The 26,377-nt window shown below is 46.3% G+C and overlaps 1 protein-coding gene across 1 annotated transcript in view; it reads right to left on the bottom strand.

Moving 5' to 3' along the window:
• The window catches only part of DNAAF11 (dynein axonemal assembly factor 11), a 200,030-nt gene that overhangs the window by 53,988 nt on the left and 119,665 nt on the right, over positions 1–26,377 (bottom strand). Inside the window, exon 9 of the mRNA XM_078686746.1 lies at positions 1,966–2,035. Within this exon, the coding sequence (XP_078542872.1) occupies positions 1,966–2,035 (70 nt within the window). The remainder of the gene's footprint in view (positions 1–1,965; positions 2,036–26,377) is intronic.

The following is a 26,377-nucleotide window of genomic DNA, read 5'->3' as shown; positions in this document are numbered from 1 at the left end:
TAACCAAATAACAAGGAGAAGAGGCACTCAAAAATGCACATTTCCACAGAATCCCAAAGTAACATGTCCTTGGGAGAGGACTTCCACTCTTATTCACCATATCTTCATGTCCTTGAAAGACAGGTTCTAGATTATGTCTTTCTGTCATGGAGGGGTCCCTATACCAACTGTATTAAGCCCAGTACTGAAACTGTTTCAGAAACTAAATTGCATACTCAGAAGATTCTAGATCAACGTTAAAATAACTTAATATACATATTTATTATCCCTTGAGCACCATAATGCTGATGCTTCATTTAACAAATCAGCTAAATTCTGGGGGCTGTTGGATGCCCAAGTACTTAAAAGGCCTTGGATAAGAGTGGACTGTACTTGCAAAAATGCATCAGAGAATTAGCTTAGGTTACACTTTCTCTGCACTCAGCAGTCGACACCATTCCTGTTCAGAGTAAATATGTAGTAGGCAGTCACCAACAGATCTGTTAGGATGACATTAGTATTGTCTGCAAACCTAGTCTCCGTAATGCTAAGTATATACAGATTGTCTTCAATGGTAAGATTGTTAGTCATGCCTTTTTTACAGTTGAACTTCTGAACATGCATGTAATGAACTTTTGCAATATCCTATTGGTGCAGAGATATGCTTGTGTCTAACTTGGTTAATAATGAAATAATTATACAGCAAACATAGGGTTGTACAGTAGAACTGATGTTCCGTACAGAATACTGCTGGGATTTACAACATAATGGCAGGGTAAATCTATTGTTAATAGATCCTTATAGCACGACTTTTAGCTGGAGACAAAGATGGAAAAGTTTTAGACCTTCTTCTCAAATTAGCTGTGCGGATCACCATCGTTTCATACTGTCAAAACATATTTCTGGATACACCAGGCATCGAAAAAAGAGCATTCTACTATGTTTTTCAATGGGATTTTGAAATCCTGCTGCAAAAATAATAAAGGTTTCTCATCGGTCCTCCATTTTTGCAAAATATCTGTTATGTTATCATTGACATACACCTCATGGGCTAGACAGTTTCAACCCTGGAGTGGAAGAAGTCAGCTACCCCAAACAGCTATGTAATTGCAATCATTAGACAAAGCATCTGGCACAATTGGTGCAAATTATTTTAGCAGTGTACTGATCCACTAGAGGATTCACATGCAGTGGTTCAAGTGGTAAAAAAAAAGTAACTCATATAGAAAATATGTGACTCAGAGGAGCGGCATGCTGCCAGAGGTCAGCTGATGACGCAGGAGGAGTTGATTAATGGTGTTGAATTTCATGAGATCCAGAACTACCTGTACATATGAATGATCTTTATCTCCGGTAAGAAAGCCATTTCCAGATATTGACTGATGGGTGGAAGACAGGTGAAAGGTCATGGAGGAAAAAGTTCGGTACATGGTGGAAAAACTACTTCACTGTCACAGCTGATTCAAAAGCTTTTATGGAAATGTAATTGATCAGGGTGTAACTTCTTATCTTATGTTTTTGATGTAGGTTTTCTCTTATGTACGTTTCGAACATTTCTAATCAAGTTGGCTGAAACAAAATTAAATGTATTGCAAGTGTGAACTCCTTTACTGCTTCATCACTTATAATATTTGCTAAGTAAAATACTTGAAAATGCAGAATTAGGATAATGGTTCAATCTGTTAGATGATGTTCCAGTTTCTTGGAATCTGCCTCTTCACCATTGATAATACAATCCAGTGGAAAACACACACCAAAAATGCGATTTTCAGAAACTCATTAACAATTTCAAATCATTTATGGAATTTCCAACAAACTCATTAACAAGTACATTTGGAACAAATACTAAGATCAATTCCAACCCCGTGTATCTGACAATCTTTAAAACATTAAACACATTTAGAGATTCATAACAATGTGTCAGCAAAATGCTGCAATGCTTAGATTTTCAATAACACAAAATTGTATGACAGAAATAATACCTACCTTACCCTTCACCGTTAGACGTACGTATGTTGCTTGTATGTCAATGTCAACTAGCGAGGTATCCAGGTATCTTAGGAAAAATACCAATAATGATATTTAAGATGTGAAAAATACCTCCTTATCTTTTCAGTTGGAGATAGCTTTAGCTTCATCAGTATTTGATATATCATATGTTTGTACCATGCATCCCTCCCATCACTTCCAATAAGTAAAGGCTGACACTGGCCCAAGCCACTAGAGATGAGATAAAGACACTATTAAGGATTCTTTCTGGTGCCTCTGGTGTGCAATGAACCATAGTATCACATGATGATCACTGATCCAGTATGAAAGCTTGAGACTAGGCACATACAAAGAATGTGTCATGGGAAATTTTTGTTTCTTCTTTTTAACAACTGTTGATTTATGTCATTACATGGTACATTGGTATTCCGTCCAAAGTCAATAGATTTTGTCAAATTGCTGCTGAAATTATTCATATGGTGGGAATCTGCACATTTTTGTTGCGGCCAGAAATAGATGTTTAAAAAGGTCTACTAAATGAAGGGGAGTAAATTCATGTAACACATTTTAATGACTGAGGGAGCAAATGCTGTTTGTGTTAGATAGTTTTGAGATTATTGTAATGGACACGCTAATTAAATATAGATGAAATTAAGTGACTTAAAATTGAAAGATATGATTTATGACACTGAAAAATGCTAACTCACAATCTGAAAATACTTTATTATGGAATAGAAACCTAAGGGTAATATGAATCACAAGGACAGAGCTGATTGATCTTAGATGAAATATTTTAAACCTACCATTTGATGCTCTATATGTACGAGGCTAGAGACTGTTTTCTTTTTACAACTTGTCAGCTTTCTGTCCAATCTTAGCACAACCACAAAAACGTTCTTGAATAATGTTAATGTTTTTGCCCATTGACGGCGGCAACCAATGTGAGAAACACAGCATTCCCTGTGTGGGTTAATGCTTTTTTTTAAACTTTTCATTTTATCAAAACCAGTGGTCCCTGTGAGGGAAGTGTGGCCCTTGACTTTCATGGCAATAGTTCTAAAAATTCTTTTGCTAATGAAAACCTAATAGAATAAATTAAAGAAACGCTTTCTAACATGCGATTAAATATGCGCGAGGATCAAACATGTCTGTTTCGGATAAGTGTTGCCAACAGAGAAAGAATGCTCAGATCAACAGTCCCTGTCACAATGTATGGTCCACTATAAATAACATTAAGTTAATTAGGTTAGACAAGTTCAGAAAAGCTAACTATTATGCGCAAGGAAGCTTCGGGGTATATTTCAAACTTAGTACTGTAGATAATAAATAACAATCCAGCAGTAAATAGCTACAAAAAATGTGACAGCAATATCCATAAAGCAACTTTAAAAATCAAAATCAGAAAAAAAGCAGCACTGCCTTATATGATTATGGCTAACATAGGGGGTCATTAGGATGGCGGACGGACTGGAGTCTGTCCGCCTTCCTGGTGTAAATCGGGACCGTCTGACATGCATGCGGCAGTCCCACACACCCGATCAGGATGCGACCACCACCATGGCGGTCGGATCTTGATTTTTGACATTGTGGCAGGTGCTGCTGACAACAGCACCCACCACAATATTAAAACAGCATGTCGTGAATTTCACAGCACCATGCGATGCCTGCCATGTTGTACTGTGATATGTAGGGGGTACATGGGTACCCCCAAGTGCATCCTCACCTCCCCATAACACAAGGGCGGCCCGCAACGGGCCCCAGTCACCAATCCTCACCCGCCTTTCCATTGCGGCATCGCTGCCATGGAAAGGCCTACAAAGGCCAGCAGCCTGATTTGGTGGACAGTGCCTGGTAGGCACCGCCACCATTCAGGGCTATCTGATCCGTCCCCAGGAAACTGTTGGATCGCTTTTGCAGACCCGTGGCGGACGGTCTTTGCATCCGCCACGGTCCAAGCTCGATTCCCTCCGGCATCATAATCTGGCAGGGGGGAAATCGCGGTACGATTGTGGAAGTACCGCCACCTCATGGCTGGCAGAGATGGACCTTCCGCAATCGTAATCGGGCCCATAGTTAGGAATGCAGTCGACTTTACATTATAAATGGGTGGTGAGTTAGGACACATTCAAATAAACAATACACTGCACCAAGGTCTTACAGACATTCTTCTTCCTCAAGTATATTTAATCGCGTGCTAGGAAGCATTTCTTTTATTTATCCGATTTGTTTTATTAGTCCATTGTAAAGTGGTACTACATGTACCCATGGTATGTAAATTAAATGCTACAAGTGGGCCTGCAGCACTTGTTGTGCCACCCACTTAAGTAGCCTTAAGTAGCCTTTCAAGCTTGTCTCAGGCCTGCCATTGCAACTGGTGTGTACAGTTTTAAGTTGCTATTTCAAACTGGCAAAATAAACCTTTTGTCAGTGTCAAACCTGCCTTTTTAATAGATGCAAGTCATCCATAGGGTAGGCCCTAAAAAGCCCGAAGGGTGCAATGTATTTTAAAAATAGGGTAATTTTAAGTTTTACATTATCTGGTAGTGAAGAACACTTAAATTCTTTTTTCACAAATGTAAGGTCCGCTTCTACCATCTGATAACATTGGAGTTACCGTATTTCATTTATTAAGCTCTAACTTCCCAATGGGAACAGGCAAACAGGTCATGTTTGGTGTCTTTGGAATTGTATTGAAAAATCCTCTTTCATGGTAAAGGTGGATTTTGAACAACAGTTTTGAAAATGCCACTTTTAGAAAGTTGGTATTTACCTGCCCTAGGCAGTTAGTGCCTGCAGCCCATCTTTGGGTCACATGCCTGGGTGTAGTTGGCAGTTGGTTTTCTTGTATTCTTCCCAGACAGCCACACACAATAGAGATAGAGATCTTAGGTGTGCCTCGGTGGGTCTTCACTGACAGGATGGGAGGGCGTAGTCAGGAACAAGCCCTCTTACACTTGAATAGTCTGTGTCCTGCCTTCACACAAAGGATTGCATACCCCCGAGTTAGTCTGGAGCCAGGACAGGGGAGGCAGAATACTTATGCACTTCAAAGGGAATCCCCTAGACATTTCTCCTACTTCAAAGAAGGCACCAGGTATACACATTGGACATCAGACACTAACCCTTCAGTACACTGCCAGGACTGCTCTGCTGCTGAAAGGACTGCTGTTCTGCTGGCCTGCTGACCAGAAGGACTGCTGTCCAGCTGTGGTGACATGTTGCCCTCTTGCCTGGGTGAAAGGGACTGGACCTGAACCCAGGACCACAGGAGTGACTCCAAGGGACAGTCTCTTGTAACCAGCACCTGGATACGGCGGATGTATGACGTTACAACGCATACTTTTACAACGCCTACCTTTACAACACATGTTTTACAACGCAACATCCATTACAACGCATTCCATTACAACGCATGCATTTACAATGAATTTTTAGAAACTACCTTTACAACGCATTCCATTACATCGCACACTACCTTTACAACGCATACCATTACAACGCATAACATTATTTTGCATGTAAGGTAAGTATTGGAAAGTGTAGGGGTAATAATTACTATTCTAACTCCGGGGGGTGCAACAGTAGGGTAAGTGTTGGATAGTGTAGGGGTAAAAATTACTATTCTAACTCCAGGGGGTGCAACAGTAGGGTAAGTGTTGGATAGTGTAGGGGAAAAAATTACTATTCTAATTCCAGGGGGTGCAACAGTAGGGTAAGTGTTGGATAGTGTAGGGGTACTATGTGTTGTAATGCTATGCATTGTAATGGTATGCGTTGTAATGACTGCGTTGTAATGACATGCGTTGTAGTGGTGTGCGTTGTAGTGTCATGCGTTGTAATGGTTGCGTTGTAAAAACATGCGTTGTAATGGATGTTGCGTTGTAAAAGTTTTGTTCTAATGGTAGTGCGTTGTAAAAGTTGCGTTGTAAAGGTTGTTCCCCGGATTCGGCAACTGCAAGTCCTACCCTGCCAAGTGGTGCCACCCCAGTCCTGAACCCTTGGAAGTGGGACTGAGGGTCCTCTGCCAGCCCATTTGTGGACCGAGCATTACAAACGCTTCTCCTCTTCTGGGCGGCAAATCCCGAGCAGAACGGACACATCCCCTCTGCTGCTTGTACTTTCCTGGCGCAAGGACTTTGCATCACTGCCTCAGCCTCATCAGAAACACTGCTGAGTAACACATTCTCAATGCAGCCCCTTGCATAGCTAGCCCCTTGTCCATGGCATCCTTAACAATGCATAACTCCGTATCATGAGCCCGGCAGCTTCTTTGGAACCTCGATGCAGGATTTTGCATCACAAGCCCCCTCGTTGATGGCCTCGTCAACAGCAATGCATGACTTTGCAGCCTCGCAGCTCCCTGGAACAGATGCTGTGACACATTGTCAGGCAAATGATTATTCAGGACTTCATCCTGTCAAGACTGGACTATGGCAATGCACTTTATTTAGGGGTAAATAAGACAGAAACCCTGAGACTACAGCGAGTTCAAAGCGCTGCGGCTAGAACCCTTCTGACCCTCCCTAGAACCTGCCCCATCTCCAGGGCAATTTGTTGGCTACATTGGCTGCCTGATGCCAGTCAAGTGGAAATTAAGGTCCTTTGTACTGCGCTCAAAATTCTGAAATCCTCCTCTCCTGGCATTTTGTTAAACTTGCTCTCATTCTATTCTCCCTTGCTCCAACTTCGCCTGATGGGACAACATTTGGTGACTGGGCCTCGAATGAGGAGGGGGCGATAGGGCCGGCGCTCCTTCCGTTTACTGGCTTCCAAGCTCTGGAATGCTTTGCCATTGTCCACGCGTGCCATGAATAACTATCTGGCCTTCCGTAAGGCCATCAAAACTCATCTTTACCCTTCACTCTAGTGCATCCTTCTACTTACCAGCCTCCATGTTCTGTTTCAGTGCTGGGACGCCTCTTTGCTGAGGTAGCTGTGCGCTTTACAAAACGGGCAAACATAACATAACATCTCCGACTCGGACCTCGCATCTCCTTAGCTTTGTGATGCATCCTTGACTAGGGACCTCGCAATGCTTCACAACCAGGATTTATGGTCCTCGTGTTCAGCAACCCTAACAGGGTAGCTGCAGCCAGGCCGTGATCCATTGAGGTTGGGCTGAACTTGTGACTTTGTCGTGGTCTAGTGCGACCAGATATCCACAGTTGGCGCTCTGTGCTTTTTCGCACTATTTTCACTGACATTTTTAAACCTGCATATCTCATTTACTAATTGTATTTTTGTTTTCTTGGTCTTGTTTTATTCATTAAACATTACTCTATGTTTCTAATATGGTGTGGATTTTTTCTTCTGTTGTGTTTTCACATTAGTACTGTTTGAAGTATTGCACAAATACTTTACACATTGCCTCTAAGTTACGCCTGACTGCTCTGTACCAAGTTACCAGAGGGTTGGGCACATGTTAATTTGGAGTTTACTTGTGACTTCACCCTCACAAGTATTTTGTGGTTGCCGCATGAGTATAGTTTCAACCCCCTAACCCAGTAATCTAATGTTTTACAGTGGTCTTCTTCCAAACTTTTTGCCAAACTTTCTTTTTGTGGGTTTTGGGACTGTGCACTTTACCACTGCTAATCAGTGCAAATGTGCTTGCTTCCTTTAACATAGTGAAATTGGATTACAGCTGATTGACATATTTAATTTACTTATAATTCCATTGTAGAGTGGTATACCATATACCCAGGGCCTGTAAATTAAATGCTGCTAGTGAACTTGCTGCACTCATTGTGCCACCCACTTACATAGCCCCTTAAAACATGTCCCATGTCTGCCACTCCTGTGTAGTGACATTAAATTGCTGTAGTATCATAATACTGCAAACTTATTAGAAATGGTAAGTAGTGGTAAGTCTCTTGGGGGATGGAACAAGAGTCATCAGGAAAAAACAGAGGCAGGAGGAACCAATTAATTAAGGTTCTCAGTGCGCTCATTCATTAATGAGGTCTCCGGAAGAGTTAGAGCAATAATGTCAATGGCTGTCACAGATCTAATGACAACATGGACATTTGACTTGGCAATATAACCCCCTCGCCAAGCCCAAAACTCCTCTTTTATTGAATCTAAGCCACCCCTAAAGCAGGCCTAGGTAGCCCATAGACCAGGGTATATCTTTAGTAAAAGGTTCCACATGTATCTTTAAGTTTTACATGTTCTGGTAGTGTAAAATTATACATTCGCTTTTCATTACTGTGAGGCCTACCTCCCCGAAAGGAAACTGTCCCCTCCAAAAGGATTCCTTTGTAAAAGAAAACAGAACAGCAATGAAAGGTCAATGGATCCAGCTAGGCATCAGATTTGTTAAGGTAAAAATGAATACTGCACATGTACTGGAAGCAGCACCTCTGGTGTCTTACAGAGCTCTTCACTGCTCTTCACTGGCTTAGACAACAGTACAGTGACGCCTTTTGAATAAATCAAGACATTGATACTACCATATAGGCATACAGGTGGTTTATGACATGCCATAATGGAGAACTAAGACCCGAAGTATGTTATTTTTCCTCGTCTATCATGAGATCTTCATTGATAGAAATAACGTAGTAAGAATGGCAGGTTCATCACTCTAATTAGCAGCAACGAAAAACATTAGCAAATAAGATTTATTAGCCAAAAAATATTAGCAAGGAAGAGTTGCCACACTTAAGTCTGTGCACTAAATTCTGAATCTAGAAAATGTCTTTGGAAACATTTCCAGATTTGTTAGCATAGCTAAAGCACCTAATTTTGTACTTGTGAAATGAGCTTTTGATGTCCCAGAAAGGAGATTGTTAAAGTTTTTTCTAGAATAGCATTATGTGAAAAAACATTCTAGCTATAAACTGCTTGGTATCATCCAAACCCGTCCTGATAAGGCCATAATTGATGAGATGCTTTACGTTTCTAATTCTTTCATGTTGTCTCAGTGGACCAAACACCCTTCTTACCATGCTGTGTATGAGTGACTACTTCACTGGCAAGAATTTGAAGCATATGAAATTCATTTAGGTAAAAAGGCATCATGAGTTCCCATAACTGCTACGTTTTTTAGCAAAGTTGTGTAGGGTTGATGCAAACACAATATTTGGATTTCGTTTAATATGTGGGTTAATGCAATATCCACAAGGAAAGCAGATTTCAAAGGAGACGTGTCATCCACTCCTCCTGGAAAGGACAGGGGTAAAGGGTATTCAAGACATTTTCTGGTACTGCCATGACGCTAAATGCTTCTAACTTCCTCAGACGTTACAACAGGTTCCTGTGTATTCCTTAAGTCAATTTGTTGAACATCTCCCCAGAGAAAAGTGTGAAGTCTTGCAAGAGGCTCTTTAAAGAAAGTATGATCTCTTCCATAGTCACATATTACTGTGGATGGATAAAGCTCTGGCCAACATGTGTTATGGGATATCTTTCAGGAGCTCCTCATGGTGAAGACTCATGGCCTTGACTCCGGACGTACAGCACAGGATGTTGGAATAACCACTGAATTGTTCTTCATTTGATTCGGATTAAGGCTACGGGGAAGTTCAGAAAAAGAAAATTGTAGCAAATACCAGTAGGCCTGAAAAAAATGAACAATTTCCAAAAATTAATTTTAAAAGAAGACTTTCCGAAGAGCAAGCAGAGTTTCTACATTCCATTCTGGAAGAGACAACTACAGAACCAGAGACAACAACTGGTTCAGTCCTTTCAATGAAAACAGCAATCAGCTGCTGCAGGGAAGTCTCCTACAAAATAATTACTCCAGCCTTCCCACACCATTTTGTACCCGATGGTGGGAGTATTTCCAACTTCATTTTGGCATGGAAAAACTTTACAAAGGACATGTGGACATTAGATATTGTGTAGAATGGGAGAAAATTAGATCTTCTTCTTTTCCTGCTCAAATTCCACCGAAGTGGATGAATCCTGGTATGCTGGATCAGCTGATTCAAGAAACACAATTCTCAATGGAGACGAGTGCAATAGAGCGGCTTCCAAGACAACAGTGGAACAAAGGGATTTACTGCTGCTATTTTCTGATCAGGAAGAAAGGTTCCAGAAAGGAGTTTCAACCTATTCTGGACCTCAAGAGGTCACACTAGTGGGTTAGGAAGGAAAAGAATCTGAAAGTTGGATCTTCATCACATTTTCCTTCTTCTTTAAAAGGTAGATAGGATGTGTGCTTTGGATCTGCACAATACCTAGTTTGATGGACCGATCTGCAGCACACATTGGAGTTTCTTCCACTTCATAGTTCGCAAAAGACAGTTTTAATACAAGGTGCTGCCATCTAGGCTCTCAAGGTATTTTCAAAAATCATGCAGTTGTAACAGCTTTTTGCACACAAAGGGGTTCTTTTTTACACTTGTCTAGACTCTTATCTAGATTGGGTGACTAAGTCTGTGTATCTTTTGAGGACAAGAAACTTTCTTCATGGTCATGATGCGTACATCAACTTGAAGAAAAACAGGTTAAGTCAGTTTTTGCCAAACTGTCTTAAAGCCGGTCGGGTATACACTGGATGCAATGGGCAGCATGTAAAAAGGCAGCGAGGTAATGGAGGAGGGCCTATCTAGATTCAGATAAGCAAGCCTTGAAATCGGTACAGGCCCAGTATAAGGAATCTATTGTCAGGGCCAAAGCAGACTTTTATGCTAAAACCATCCTGCAAGCTCCAAATAGTGCAAAAGCGCTTTTTAATATTTTTAGGGACCTATCTAGTCCTGCTTGTACGAGTAACAAGGTGGTGGCATCGCAGAAACTCTGCAATGAGATTGCGATTTTCTTTGAGGAAAAAATATCAAAAATTGTTGGACAACTGCATCATGATGGTCCAGATGACCTAGCCTGGACGTCAGATGCAGTTTCCCAAATAGATACCTCGTTGAATCTCTTCCATGCCCCCACAGAGGATTATTTTAACCAGCTGGCTCATGGCATATCCTCGGGCTCTCCGTTAGATCCTCTTCCTAACAAAATCTGTAAAAAGTTTGGTCAAGAAACCTTTCCCTGGCTATGGAAGATCTGTTGCCAGTCGCTGGAAGAGGGAAAGGTACCGGATGTACGGAAGCAAGCAGTAGTGACTCCTTTGCTAACAAAACCATCCCTGGACCCTACTAACCCAGCGAACTTCAGACCAATCTCCCCATTGCCATATCCTATTAAAATCTTAGAGAATGTAGTTAGTAAAAATCTATTGTGCTACCTGGAAGATAATTCCCTGCTGGACAGGGATCAATATGGCTTCCGCCCGGGACACGGTACCGAGACTGCTTTGGCAACCATAATGAACAATCTACGTATGTGCGCTGGCAATGGGAACTCCTCTGTCTTAGCGTTATTGGACATGTCAGCCACATTCGATATGGTGAGCCATACCGTGTTAGTGGAGAGACTGAATTTAATAGGGGTTAAAGGACGGGCTCTGCAGTGGTTAAAATCTTACCTGTCAGGAAGACAACAGGCCGTGTCTCTGACGCCGTTCACCTCAGGCATGTCCCCAGTACATCATGGGGTGCCACAGGGCTCGGCGATTAGCCCAATTCTTTTCAACATCTACCTGCGCCCTCAGTTCCCCAGTATTAAATCTTATGGGTTAGACCTGGTCAACTATGCAGATGATACCCAACTGGTGTTCTCCCTGGAGGGGAAACAAGCGTTATCTATGGACACCTTCCAGGAGTGTATGCGCCAGACTGCTGGTTGGCTTAGGAAAAATTCCCTACAGTTTAATGGGGGGAAAACAGAGGTGGTGTAGTGTCCTGCCGCTAGAATGTCTCGTCATCTATCAGTGGAGTTCAAACTTACCCCCGAGGATGAACCCCTGATCCCGGCTAAAGTGGTGCGTAATCTGGGAGTTATGGTAGATGGAAATCTCCAAATGCACTTGCAAGACAATAAAACGGCTAGCGTTTGCCTCACCCTGCTGCGTATGATACGGAAGGTTCTTCCGCTACTTCCAAAGGACACTTGTTCTCTTGCAATGAGGAGTGTAATCCTGAGTAGGCTGGATTACTGCAATTCCCTGTACCTGGGGGTGCCACAATATATTGTGCAGGGATGGCAGAGAGTCCAGTCTACAGCAGCAAAGATGGTGCTAAATAGACAGCGCAGGTCCTCTACGACTTTGGCTCTGAGAGATCTTCATTGGCTCCCCATCAAAGAGAGAATTTGTTTTAAATCTCTCTGCATTGTATACAGGGCAGCACATGGTCAGGGTCCTGTCCCCCTTCAGGACATGTTCACCTGGTATAATCCTGGGAGTCAGCTCCAATCTTCAAATGTAAATCTGATAACAACCACCAGATTTAAGGGATCTCAGATGGGGGCAGAGCCTTTGGTGTGACTGCCTCGCGTGTATGGAATGAGTTACCTCTGGAACTTAGACAGGCCAGTTCTCTGACATGCTTTAGGAAGAGCCTGAAAACTTGGCTATTTCCAAAAGGTGATCTTTAGATCGTCTCAATGTCAATTGACTCTGCTTTGTGGTGTCTATCCGACAATCCAAACGCCAGGATACACGTAGGGTGGCAGTTTTGCGCTATATAAGTATCTAATTAAATTAAATTAAATTAAATTCAATTCAATTCAATGCTCCAAAGAAAGGTTGTGAGCATTTTGACATATCACAAGAAGTCTGACTTTCTGACTCGGAATTGATGACTAAGGCCCTGAATTGCAAACATCAAAATTTGTGAGTTGGTGGTACCTTGAAAATCAATAAACTTTGTTGTTAAAAAAAATCAAAAATAAAAATTGTGAGTGGAATTTGGGGTTTTTTCGACTTGAAAATTCAAATTTAGATAAATGGCTACAGTGGGAATGTAAAACCAAATCATTAAGTTTCACAAATTCAAAATAAGGATTCACAAATTGCAAATTGGGACCAGCCTCAAATTACAACTGTCACATTGGCAGTACTGACGATATCACATAACAAAGAAGTGAGCCAGAAGCAATGTTAGAGAGCAGTGGAGAGGGGAACTAGTGTTGAACACAACAGTGAAGAACTCCACCTTACCAGAATGGGAGTCCAGAAGCCACAGCACAATGGAAGAAGGAAGAGGAAGCAAACGTTTTGTTATCATGAGCTGGAAATCCTGGTGAGGAGTATGTTGCAGAATATCACAAGTTATCCAGAGAGATCACTAAATCTGTACCTTATGTCACAAAGAAAGCAATCTGGGTCTAGATCAGGCAAAGGATCAACGTCATTGAAGTAATCAAGTAGACATTAGACAAATTACGAAGATACGGTCAGATGTACTGTCCAGATAAAGGAGAGGCTGGCCTCCAGGATACTGGTTTCTACAACCTGAGGCAGAGCAACCAATGCACCACCACCTGTTCCCTTGGAAGAAAGCATAATAGGCACCTTTCAACCAGAGCGGACAAAACCATTGTCCAATCAGCTCCAGTACCCACTGCACCATATAAGGCCTAAGAGCGTACTAGGGAGGCATGAGTGGGAAGGTAGGCATAGGCAAACAGAAATCGCACATCATACAGACTTGCACCACGGAATGTAGAACCAGACAGTGTTCACAAACCATATGTAATCCATGCCTCTTGTCATGGCTCCCAAACACAATGCACCATTAGGTATGTAGCCTATGTAGTAATGCTCTGTAAGCACAGCTGCACTTGCTGCCCTGTTAGCACACTTGTACTGTACTTGTTTATGCACCCCTTGAGGATCTGGCATAAACCACAATGCAAACAATTACCATGTACTACCGTAGCACTTATGACTAGCAATTATGTTGCATTTGTAGCAAACATGAAAAGTAGGTCATGTTATCGTGGCCATAATTTACTGCAGCATCACAGATGGCTCTGAGCCCTCAGATATACTACAATCCACGTTATGCATGTAGACACAAATGCTGTGTACCCTTCACTTGGCTCCAGGCCTCCTCTCACTCTTTGCTGCTTCCATCCCTGACTCCTCCAGCTTATTTGGTGCTTCCACCACCACAGCCAATCCAGCTTGTTTGTTTAAAATATCTTCCCCAGCCGTGCTTCTTCGTTGCACTACCCACTCCATACTGGTCTCATCTTCCCCGAGCCCTCAGGCAATTATTTTTTTTTAAGGCTGTTGATCTTAAATTAGTTATTTACTATTTTCAAGAAGGCACGTTCCAGTGTTCACGCGCAAGCATGTGCACGGGCACCCAAAAATGGTTTGCATAATTTTAACAACCCATTCAAAGATGCTCACAGCAAATGCGTGTGTTCAACCAAGGCCATCTTTCAATGCATTTCTAATGATTTACCAAACCCAAAGATGGCCGATGAGGTTGTACATGCATCCACAGCATCTATTGAACATTCAAAGCATTGGCAAAGCTGGGCTTGCAAACTTCAAAATAATTTGCACCATATGTGAGGAAGGGTAGGGACTGGGGGGCTTTGTGCAGAGGATTGCTTATGAGGCACTTCTGCCACCTCTAACTTTTCCCCTCTCCTCCACCGAAAAAGTTTGCTGAGATTTCCGCAGATGTCCTGTTTTACAACCTCCTTCCCCCCACCCCCATCCCCCCCAAAAAAAGTTAATGAGCAGCAGCTGTTAAGAGCCTCCAAATACGAGCTGGAACCACACTCAGTGCAGAGATTTCCATCTCACCTTCCCCGTCACCATGTGATATTGGCTCTTTACAGTGTGAGCGTGTGAAAGGAACCGATATGTTGTGGCAAAAGCCGCTGGCAGCGCGACACGAAGGGGAGCATGGGCGGGACAGCGCCCTAGTCCCACACGTCGGGCGAGCGGAGCCTGAAGCGCGCCCCCCCCTGAGCCGCCCCCCGGCCAACAGCCAATGGGGAGGGCTCTCCTGGGGACGGGGGAGGCGCTTCCGGGGGATATGTCCAGGCCCAGCAACTAGGCTCGGCCTTTCTTTCCCGCGCCTAGTCCTAGGCTGCTCTGCGCTGTTAGCGCTGTCGTCGTCGTCGTATGAGTTAAGGTATGGGGCTGCATACGCCTAGTCTCCCCCCGGCCTGATCCCTGGACATGCCCAGGTTGATTGGGCCCTGTGGTGTCGACCACGGGGGGGGCTGGGGTTTGCTGTACGCGGGTCGCGAGTATGGGCTCGGTGGGTTTTAACAATTAAAGAAAATCATGCGCAAAGAAAACAGCCTTTCCCGCACGTCTCCGGCCCAGCAGGGCATCCGAGGGCTCCAAGCTTTACGATCGACGCGGCCGAAATAGCGCAGTGGGGAGAGCGTTAGACTGAAGATCTAAAGGTCCCTGGTTCGATCCCGCGTTTCGGCAGATTCCTGTGGCCTTTGTCGGCCGCGCTCTTGCAGGGCACCTAGGCCGGCCACGCGTTGGTACGCCGCCATTACCAGCCACGAGTTACCCACAGCTTGATGGTCGCACATGATGTAATTTCAGTCTCTGCCCATCTTGTTTGTCCTCACCTCTGGTTTCTATTCTTTTCGTTTTCTTTGTGTTAAGTAATTTGGTGGCGTACTTTTGATTGGTGTGTTATGGGCGAGACAGTCATACAGACGGGAGGGCTAGCGCTGTGCTCGCGAGCCCGCCAGCCAGCGGGCCCACTCAGCCCATCATCCTCCGAGGTCAATAAAACGAGGACCATTGGTTGGGTTACAATAAACAATAGTTACTCAGTGCCTTGAGACCCATGGCTGATAAGTGCGCCTTACAAATGCATGCACTATTTTTGTTGTGTTATGGCGGGCTTTGGCGCCACCAGCGATGTTAACTAAAACTGTCTGAGCGCTCGTCTTCGCCGGAGCCCTCGGGCAGTCTGGGGTGGGTGACCGTGCCACGCCGGCACTACAGCTGAACGTAGATGGACACTCATCCTCCGAGCGGTAAATTCGGGGTGCCTTGGGCTCTGAGCAATCCTCGTCTTTGTGAGGTGGCCACGCTGTGTAGACCCGCAGGGACACCATTCGCTGCCAGACACAACAGGGTGCCCGATTGCAGTGGATCGCCCGGGGCGTGTGTGGAGGTCACCTGCTATGTGCCCGGTGAACGGAGTGTGCCGGCCACGCCACCGGTGATGTCTCCGGAGCTGCGCGCTCGGACGAACGCGTGGAATGCTTTGAAGCTGCTGACCCACACGCGTGGGTGCCGGGCACCTCATGTGTGTGGAACGGAATCGCCTCAGGACAGGCGGGCCAATGGCGCCGAGCAGACCTGTGGGTTCATGCGGCTGCGGCGGAGATGCACGCAGCCACTGAGAAATGCATCGATGTGGTGCGCATGGTGAACAAGCACGGCTGCCCCCAAGATTGCAGTGGAGTTGGGGGTGCCCGCTCGATCGGGTGTGGCTGGCCCGGTGAATGTTTTCTCTCGAGGGCGGCTAAGAAAGATTGCTGCCCTAACCAGTAGCGGCACGTTAAATGCCTCAGCACTTCCATTGGGCACTGATTAAAAGCCAACATGGCGAAGGGGTGGTCGAAGAGTGAGTGAACAATAGGGAAATTGAAGCAGAACTGATTACACGTCCGCCTCCTCCGGACGGGACCAGTGCTGGTGACATGTGCTTGGCTGCCACCTGCCGGCCATCACTGTGCTGTGCAGCGTTGTTGATTACAGTTCGTAGCCGAGTTTCACGATCGCTAAATATACATCCGAAAACTTATTTTCTATGATGTCTTGTTTACCTTTAAAGAGGATATAAAAAAAACAACAAAAAAAAAACGTTTGGTTAAGTATTTATCACACGCTTGATACCTGAGGCTACCAGCACACTTACGGGCTACCCTGATGCCCTGCTATTGATGAAAGGAGGTCTCTCTCATTGGCTTGCACGACGAGTACTGTATTCCTTCATGCCTTTAGCCAGTACTACAGCACCAGAGTTGTGCCCTTGCCTTTTGTCGTGGTGAGTATTTGTGAAGTTGAAGCGAAAAGGAGGAAGAGGTAGAAGTTCATGTGTCAGCTTGTTAGTGCACAAGTTCTGATGGGTGCAACGTGGGGTGGCGAGGGGACACCCGTTATGCAACCAGCCACAGTGTTTTCTTGTGAAGACCACACGTGTGGCAGGCAGGGAGCAGCCCACATGAAGGGGTGGGAATGACCCAGCCTTTGCCCTTGCTGAGGAGGCCTCCTGTCGTAACAAAGGAGTGGCCAGTGGGCATTTAGGAGCACAGATCCGGGACGGTAAACGGGCGCCCTCGCGAGGGGCGCAGGAGGCAGCAGTGAGCGGCCCATCCTGTGGGTGGGCGCGTCCACATGCCAGCATCCATGAGTCTGTGAGCGCGCACGTGGGGTGTCTTGCTACATGGACGAGTGAGTTGCGCGTGAGTTGCGCGCGAGCATTGGGTGCCGTGTGCATGTGCGAGTTTCCGTGGCAATATGTGTGGCTTGCGTTTGCCAAGCTTATTTTGTCTTAAGGGCTCTGGCAGTTTATGCCGTACCCTCAACACACTAACCGTAAATCACCTTAAATGACCCCCTGCGTTAGTTCCAATACGACTTCAGAAAACGTGCAGCCACAGAAGAGGTTGTCATGCGGCCCGGTAATACTGACGTTGAGGACAAATGTCAGTAAATAAAAGATCGACAGCGGACATTAGGCTGAAAGTTACGACTTTTCGAGTAAATAGTGCAGGGGCTTTAATTTACTTTGGGGGCGGAGACACCTTGAAACTATTAAAATTGATTTTCCAGGGTGCTCTTTCACATCTTCCGAACGAGACCCCCGATGTTATCTGTTCATGAGGTGTTATGCGCAGCGACACCCCACCCTGGGGGAGCGGGGTGCTGAGGCGTTGAGCGCTGGGATGTAGGGCTTCATCGGAGTTGTGGCTGATGGGGTCGGGGACTCCGAGAGGGCCGGGGTCTGCAGCGAGCAGTGCCATAAACGACCCAGCATTATGAATTGGTATGCCATTACAGGCGGCTTTATGCGTCGAGCCTGGTTTTCAATCGCTAGATGTTTTCACATTGTGTTAGTTTCCCCAGTCCCACAGGGGAGGGAGGCTGCTGGGAAGATTAGCTGTAAACTGATCAGCAGTTGATAAACACGATGACGTGAGTTCAGATAATATGATTTACAGGACATCCCTTGTTCATATTGAATATTTAAACGTGGCCATTTGAGCCTGGTACGTTATAACCGGTCGGACCCTTGCGTGTAAGCGTGGCCATTTGTCTCACACTCTTTCTTGTTATCAGTCTATCAGTCTTACTACTTGTATATCACTCTCTACTTCACAATCTCTCCTGCTCGCCTTCACGTCACCTACTATTGCGCCTTTTGCAGCCAATCAGCGACCCTGTTTCAGGTCGGTCGGGTGATTGCTTTTCGATATGGGTCAACTAGAGTTTAGGGCCGTAAACGATGGGGTCTTCATAATGTCGTTCGTTTGGCTGTAATTTGAAGTTTCTAAACTGACCTGCGTCATAAGTCTTTCCAGACACTCAAGAGAACGGTCAGAGGTCAGATCGTGTTCAATTGTTCTCATGCCTGCAATCACTTCAATTACGTCATGATAGCTTCGACAAGAAGAGAGTTGTAGTCGCTGTGGCGCATTGATTCTGGCTGCGGGGGCAGACGGGCTTGTTGCTCAGTATTCCGGTACCGACCGGCTTGTAACACGACCTTGGGTCCCTACGGGCTTGGCAGTGAACAGTATTGGTTCAGTGCATTACATTACCAATAGATACTTTCTGCTTATTCCCGCTGCCGGCAGGGATGTTTACGCTAGCATGAAAACAGCGAAGCATTGATGCGGTAGTGCTAGATCCGGCCGCCATTACCGGCCATGCGGTATGACTCTAGTAATGGACCTAGCTTTACATCGAATTATTAGTATGGCATTAAGACGGTGCACCTATTGCAACAAAAGGAAATGTTAACTATTGCAAGAAAAGGAAATGTTAACATATTATAGCATTTCTCTGCCATTTGTGCAATGGTTAACTTGCTGTGTTTATATAAACACATTTCACATGTGTTTTGGTGTGTGCTGCAACTAATATAGCAGTCATGAAGTATCATCATGTCTTGCCTTTAGCCCCGCCCCAGTTTCCGGAGCATAAATCACTCGTGGGAAAGGAAAGGGTTTTAACTGCCATCCTTTCTGTTGAAGCAATCTTCAGGCAAGGATGGCTGATCAGGGGGGATTTACCCAACAGTTACAATTTTGATGTCTTCCAAGTATGAGAAGAGATAACACGCATTACAATGCAACGGTCTCGCCTTTGCAAAAATTAGAGCAATGGGCATTGTAAATGACACAAATTTAGGTATGTGTTGGTCTTTGAAAACAGACGAAGGGAAAACAGCATGGGCAGTTTGAGGAACGTGCGAGGCAGTTGGAACACAAACCAAAGTGTGCACAACGAGTAAAATTTTTGTTCTTTCAGATCACGCCAAATACAAAAGAGTACCACACACAGGTGCAAGGATAATACTGCAATAAATGGCAAATACTTCACAGGGACTGCACCACTCTTCCCAAGGCAGGATGAGGAGCGCTTGGAGGTAACATGCACACGATACATGGACATACATTGCGTAAGGGGGTAATTACAGCAGTATACATGAGGGGTTACATGAGACGGCAAGGGTTACAAGGGATAGGAGTACCACCACCTGTTAGGTGTATCTGCCAGGCCATGCTATAACCATTCAGGTAATGACCTTGCAGTGTTTAGCCAGGACATGCACTGTCATAAGTGTTTCGGCTACTGTGCTCACGCAGCAAGTAATTAATCCTGATCACAGGGTGACTTCCATAATGCTTTCGCTTGCTTGGTCACATATCACGGGTTTTCCAGCACCAGATACAGTAAGGCAAATAGGCACTGGCCGAAAACAGTTACGCTTGTTCATTAAGCAGATAGTAAGAAAGATGTACTACTATGACATCTTGAAATAACACCCTTAAGTTCCCTGAGGGGAAGGATGGAGCATGAAGGCGAGGTCATGGCACTTGAAAGGCCTCTAGCAACTATACCGTATTTACAACATTACACGGGATGGAGGATTGCCGGAAATCCATTGTCATAATGACTACTATGCCGTGCCCGCATTATGGTTACATGTTACAAAAGAGTACTAAACACAAGTACAAGGATAATACTGCAGCAAAATGGCAGTGACTTAGGATAGTCATGCCTTGACTTTGTTCACCCTACATATAAGTACAGGCACTGTAAGATTGCCAGATGTCTTTCTCTGTCCTTGTACTTACCCAAATAACGTTGATGAAGCACTATTCATTCCTTATAGCACTACTCTTCTCATTACAGGATGGTAGAGCGCTTTTAGTAACATGCACATTATACAGGTACATACATTGCGTAAGTGGGTAATCACAGCAGTATACATAGTGTTCATGTGACGGCGAGGGTCACAAGGTACAGGAGTCCAATATCCTTCATAGTCCACGGTGGTACGTTAGAAGGATTCTAGTTATGAGCTGCAAGTAAAGCTATAACAAATACTAATTTAATCAGTCATCTGTTGATACATGATGGCTTTTCTCTGCAGGCATTAAAGGTATGCCTGCCATACCCATCTCTTTTGGTTCCTGGGATCAATATCACCGGTCTTCCATTAGCATCCGATAAAATCTTGCAAATAACATGCAGAATGCAACAGAGAAGCAGGGACCAAGCGAGGATTTGCGGCCCCTCTTGTAGATATTGACAGCTAATGCCAAACAGCTTAATTCAAACTGCGGGATTCACAAGAGGTGGAGGGCCCTGGGCCAGGTACATATTAAGCGGGCGCCCTGAGTCAGTGAATTATGGGTTATTCAGGTCCCAAGGTGGCGAGAGCAATGTTGTGGTACTAGTCCTGTGTGAGTGGGACCTACCCTTGTAGCATAATCAAGTGCGTGCAGGTTCAGATGGGGCGTTACCATGCGACAACTGGGTATCCAGTATGTAAAAGCACTTTGAGGCTCAAACAAGTACAGCACCCTGTGTACAAAGGTGTCTTTTCTACCTGTACCTACGCATCCCCATATGAGGTGCGGCTTCTGTAACTAAGGGCGTGTCTACGCAATCCTCATTAGAGGTGCGGCTTATGGAACTAAGGGCGTGTCCTAAGAACGGTTGTTAAGATATCTCCATAGTGGTGTGGCAAAGGGGACTATGATAGAGGTGCATGAAACAAAAGGGGAAGATGATAGAGGTGCACGAAACAGTGTCAGAAAGTAGATAGGTGGGTGGGGGGCTCTGTCATCGACGGAGGCCTCCTCCAGAGCTGTGGCGGAGTACAGGGCGATCTGGAAGCAGATGGACAGTAGGGGTACCTCTGCGGCAGAAGGATACAGTCTAAATACCTCTGCCTGGCACAGTAGGGTGCCCGAGCCAAGAACCTGGAGCCGAGGGGGTTCCAGGAAACAGCGTCGGCGCCCCGTTAGTCCTTCGGGCGGTTGGGGGGCCTGAACCGACCGGGGGTGTGCCTCATCTCCCGCCCTGACACGGGGGCGGGAGTCTAACAAAATAAAGTGATAATGTACTGCACCGTCAGAGCATCGCCTCGCCGTGCAAGATGGCTCCTTGGGCATGCGGGTCAGCGAGAGGCTGCTGCATTGGATCGCCTGTAAGATGACCCACCTATCAGTACCTGTGTTGTACGCAAATAAACCTGCATCACTGGTTTCCCACAAATATGTCTCATGAGTTTCCTTGGTATGTAAGTGTAATGTGTGCAGGGCGAAGCAAGCACTGATGGTGTGGGCACTATGCCGCTGGCAGCGCGACACGAAGGGGAGCATGGGCGGGACAGCGCCCTAGTCCCACACGTCGGGCGAGCGGAGCCTGAAGCGCGCCCCCCCCTGAGCCGCCCCCCCGGCCAAAAGCCAATGGGGAGGGCTCTCCTGGGGACGGGGGAGGCGCTTCCGGGGGATATGTCCAGGCCCAGCAACTAGGCTCGGCCTTTCTTTCCCGCGCCTAGTCCTAGGCTGCTCTGCGCTGTTACCCACCCTGAACCCTGACCCAGCTGCAGAGCGGTTGGCACAGTTTTGAATACCTTAATGATCATGTTTTATGTTGCAGGCGGAGTCACAGGGCGATCTGGAAGCAGATGGACAGTAGGGGTACCTCTGCGGCAGAAGGATACAGTCTAAATACCTCTGCCTGGCACAGTAGGGTGCCCGAGCCAAGAACCTGGAGCCGAGGGTGTTCCAGGAAACAGCGTCGGCGCCCCGTTAGTCCTTCGGGCGGTCGGGGGGCCTGAACCGACCGGGGGTGTGCCTCATCTCCCGCCCTGACAGGGGGGGCGGGAGTCTAACGAAATAAAGTGATAATGTACTGCACCGTCAGAGCATCGCCTCGCCGTGCAAGATGGCTCCTTGGGCATGCGGGTCAGCGAGAGGCTGCTGCATTGGATCGCCTGTAAGATGACCCACCTATCAGTACCTGTGTTGCAAATAAACCTGCATCACTGGTTTCCCACAAATATGTCTCATGAGTTTCCTTGGTATGTAAGTGTAATGTGTGCAGGGCGAAGCAAGCACTGATGGTGTGGGCACTATGGAAGTGGACATGTCTGCAAAGCTGGTTTCGCTGCGGAGGTCCTCTGGCTTTGACAGTGCTTGTTTTATTTTATTCTTGTTCTCGTGATGCTCCCTTCAGCCGTTTTCAGTCACATTCCTGCCTTGCTCCCGGGGTCTCTTGCCGGCAGGGGGAGAGGAGTGTGCTCACCCTCACCCGAATCACTGTCTGCTTCCACTGGCTGACCCTTTTACATGATACAGAAAAGGGGGTGGTGATGAACAGAGTGTCTGAATTAAGCAGACCACGCTTACCCAGTCCAAAGATCAGGGCTTGATCCATCACCGTTATTTATCTCACTGCCCCATCCCAGCTCAGAACCTGGCTATATGCAAATTAGTCTGTCCCTGGCCCAGTGCATCATGGGACCAGGGCAGACCAAACTACCAAGCCAATTCTTCACCAGAAAGGAGACAAGCTACCAGGGACCGGTTTTCTGGCATTTCAGCCTCTTCGGCCCGGCTTGCTTGAATCCTGATGGAGCAGTGAGAAAGGGACTCATGTCTGAGTATACCCTGCCACACCTATAGTGGCCAAAAACGATACAGAAAAGGGGGTGGTGATGAACAGAGTGTCTGAATTAAGCAGACCACGCTTACCCAGTCCAAAGATCAGGGCTTGATCCATCACCGTTATTTATCTCACTGCCCCATCCCAGCTCAGAACCTGGCTATATGCAAATTAGTCTGTCCCTGGCCCAGTGCATCATGGGACCAGGGCAGACCAAACTACCAAGCCAATTCTTCACCAGAAAGGAGACAAGCTACCGGGGACCGGTTTCTGGCATTTCAGCCTCTTCGGGCCGGCTTGCTTGAATCCTGATGGAGCAGTGAGAAAGGGACTCATGTCTGAGTATACCCTGCCACACCTATAGTGGCCAAAAACGATACAGAAAAGGGGGTGGTGATGAACAGAGTGTCTGAATTAAGCAGACCACGCTTACCCAGTCCAAAGATCAGGGCTTGATCCATCACCGTTATTTATCTCACTGCCCCATCCCAGCTCAGAACCTGGCTATATGCAAATTAGTCTGTCCCTGGCCCAGTGCATCATGGGACCAGGGCAGACCAAACTACCAAGCCAATTCTTCACCAGAAAGGAGACAAGCTACCGGGGACCGGTTTCTGGCATTTCAGCCTCTTCGGCCCGGCTTGCTTGAATCCTGATGGAGCAGTGAGAAAGGGACTCATGTCTGAGTATACCCTGCCACACCTATAGTGGCCAAAAACGATACAGAAAAGGGGGTGGTGATGAACAGAGTGTCTGAATTAAGCAGACCACGCTTACCCAGTCCAAAGATCAGGGCTTGATCCATCACCGTTATTTATCTCACTGCCCCATCCCAGCTCAGAACCTGGCTATATGCAAATTAGTCTGTCCCTGGCCCAGTGCATCATGGGACCAGGGCAGACCAAACTACCAAGCCAATTCTTCACCAGAAAGGAGACAAGCTACCGGGGACCGGTTTCTGGCATTTCAGCCTCTTCGGCCCGGCTTGCTTGAATCCTGATGGAGCAGTGAGAAAGGGACTCATGTCTGAGTATACCCTGCCACACCTATAGTGGCCAAAAACGATACAGAAAAGGGGGTGGTGATGAACAGAGTGTCTGAATTAAGCAGACCACGCTTACCCAGTCCAAAGATCAGGGCTTGATCCATCACCGTTATTTATCTCACTGCCCCATCCCAGCTCAGAACCTGGCTATATGCAAATTAGTCTGTCCCTGGCCCAGTGCATCATGGGACCAGGGCAGACCAAACTACCAAGCCAATTCTTCACCAGAAAGGAGACAAGCTACCGGGGACCGGTTTCTGGCATTTCAGCCTCTTCGGCCCGGCTTGCTTGAATCCTGATGGAGCAGTGAGAAAGGGACTCATGTCTGAGTATACCCTGCCACACCTATAGTGGCCAAAAACGATACAGAAAAGGGGGTGGTGATGAACAGAGTGTCTGAATTAAGCAGACCACGCTTACCCAGTCCAAAGATCAGGGCTTGATCCATCACCGTTATTTATCTCACTGCCCCATCCCAGCTCAGAACCTGGCTATATGCAAATTAGTCTGTCCCTGGCCCAGTGCATCATGGGACCAGGGCAGACCAAACTACCAAGCCAATTCTTCACCAGAAAGGAGACAAGCTACCGGGGACCGGTTTCTGGCATTTCAGCCTCTTCGGCCCGGCTTGCTTGAATCCTGATGGAGCAGTGAGAAAGGGACTCATGTCTGAGTATACCCTGCCACACCTATAGTGGCCACAAACGATACAGAAAAGGGGGTGGTGATGAACAGAGTGTCTGAATTAAGCAGACCACGCTTACCTAGTCCAAAGATCAGGGCTTGATCCATCACCGTTATTTATCTCACTGCCCCATCCCAGCTCAGAACCTGGCTATATGCAAATTAGTCTGTCCCTGGCCCAGTGCATCATGGGACCAGGGCAGACCAAACTACCAAGCCAATTCTTCACCAGAAAGGAGACAAGCTACCGGGGACCGGTTTCTGGCATTTCAGCCTCTTCGGCCCGGCTTGCTTGAATCCTGATGGAGCAGTCAGATGTGAGTCCCTTGCTCATTGCACCATCAGGATTCAAGCAAGCCGGGCCGAAGACGCCTGAAATGGCAGAAACCGGTCCCCGGAAGCTTGTTTCCTTCCCAGTGTAAGAATTGGCTTTTGTAGTCTGGTCTGCCCTGTTCCCATGATGCACTGGGCCAGGGACAGACTAATTTGCATACAGCCAGGTTCTGAAACTGGGATGGTGCAATGAGCTAAAAAACGGTGTTGGATCTAGCCCTGATCTCTTGACTGGGTGAGAGTACTCTGCTTAATTCAGAGACTCTGTCCATCACCACCCCTTGTTGTAAATTATTTTGTCCACCCTAAGCGTGGAAGGGTATACTCAGATTTGAGTCCCTTGCTCATTGCACCATCAGGATTCAAGCAAGCCGGGCCGAAGACGCCTGAAATGGCAGAAACCGGTCCCCGGAAGCTTGTTTCCTTCCCAGTGTAAGAATTGGCTTTTGTAGTCTGGTCTGCCCTGTTCCCATGATGCACTGGGCCAGGGACAGACTAATTTGCATACAGCCAGGTTCTGAAACTGGGATGGTGCAATGAGCTAAAAAACGGTGTTGGATCTAGCCCTGATCTCTTGACTGGGTGAGAGTACTCTGCTTAATTCAGAGACTCTGTCCATCACCACCCCTTGTTGTAAATTATTTTGTCCACCCTAAGCGTGGAAGGGTATACTCAGATGTGAGTCCCTTGCTCATTGCACCATCAGGATTCAAGCAAGCCGGGCCGAAGACGCCTGAAATGGCAGAAACCGGTCCCCGGAAGCTTGTTTCCTTCCCAGTGTAAGAATTGGCTTTTGTAGTCTGGTCTGCCCTGTTCCCATGATGCACTGGGCCAGGGACAGACTAATTTGCATACAGCCAGGTTGTGAAACTGGGATGGTGCAATGAGCTAAAAAACGGTGTTGGATCTAGCCCTGATCTCTTGACTGGGTGAGAGTACTCTGCTTAATTCAGAGACTCTGTCCATCACCACCCCTTGTTGTAAATTATTTTGTCCACCCTAAGCGTGGAAGGGTATACTCAGATGTGAGTCCCTTGCTCATTGCACCATCAGGATTCAAGCAAGCCGGGCCGAAGACGCCTGAAATGGCAGAAACCGGTCCCCGGAAGCTTGTTTCCTTCCCAGTGTAAGAATTGGCTTTTGTAGTCTGGTCTGCCCTGTTCCCATGATGCACTGGGCCAGGGACAGACTAATTTGCATACAGCCAGGTTCTGAAACTGGGATGGTGCAATGAGCTAAAAAACGGTGTTGGATCTAGCCCTGATCTCTTGACTGGGTGAGAGTACTCTGCTTAATTCAGAGACTCTGTCCATCACCACCCCTTGTTGTAAATTATTTTGTCCACCCTAAGCGTGGAAGGGTATACTCAGATG

The sequence above is a fragment of the Lissotriton helveticus genome, chromosome 4_1 (assembly GCF_964261635.1).
Source record: "Lissotriton helveticus chromosome 4_1, aLisHel1.1, whole genome shotgun sequence".
In the NCBI taxonomy this organism is placed as follows: domain Eukaryota; kingdom Metazoa; phylum Chordata; class Amphibia; order Caudata; family Salamandridae; genus Lissotriton; species Lissotriton helveticus.
The sequence above is the reverse complement of the archived record's forward strand: the minus strand, read 5'-3'. Positions and strand labels throughout refer to the sequence as shown.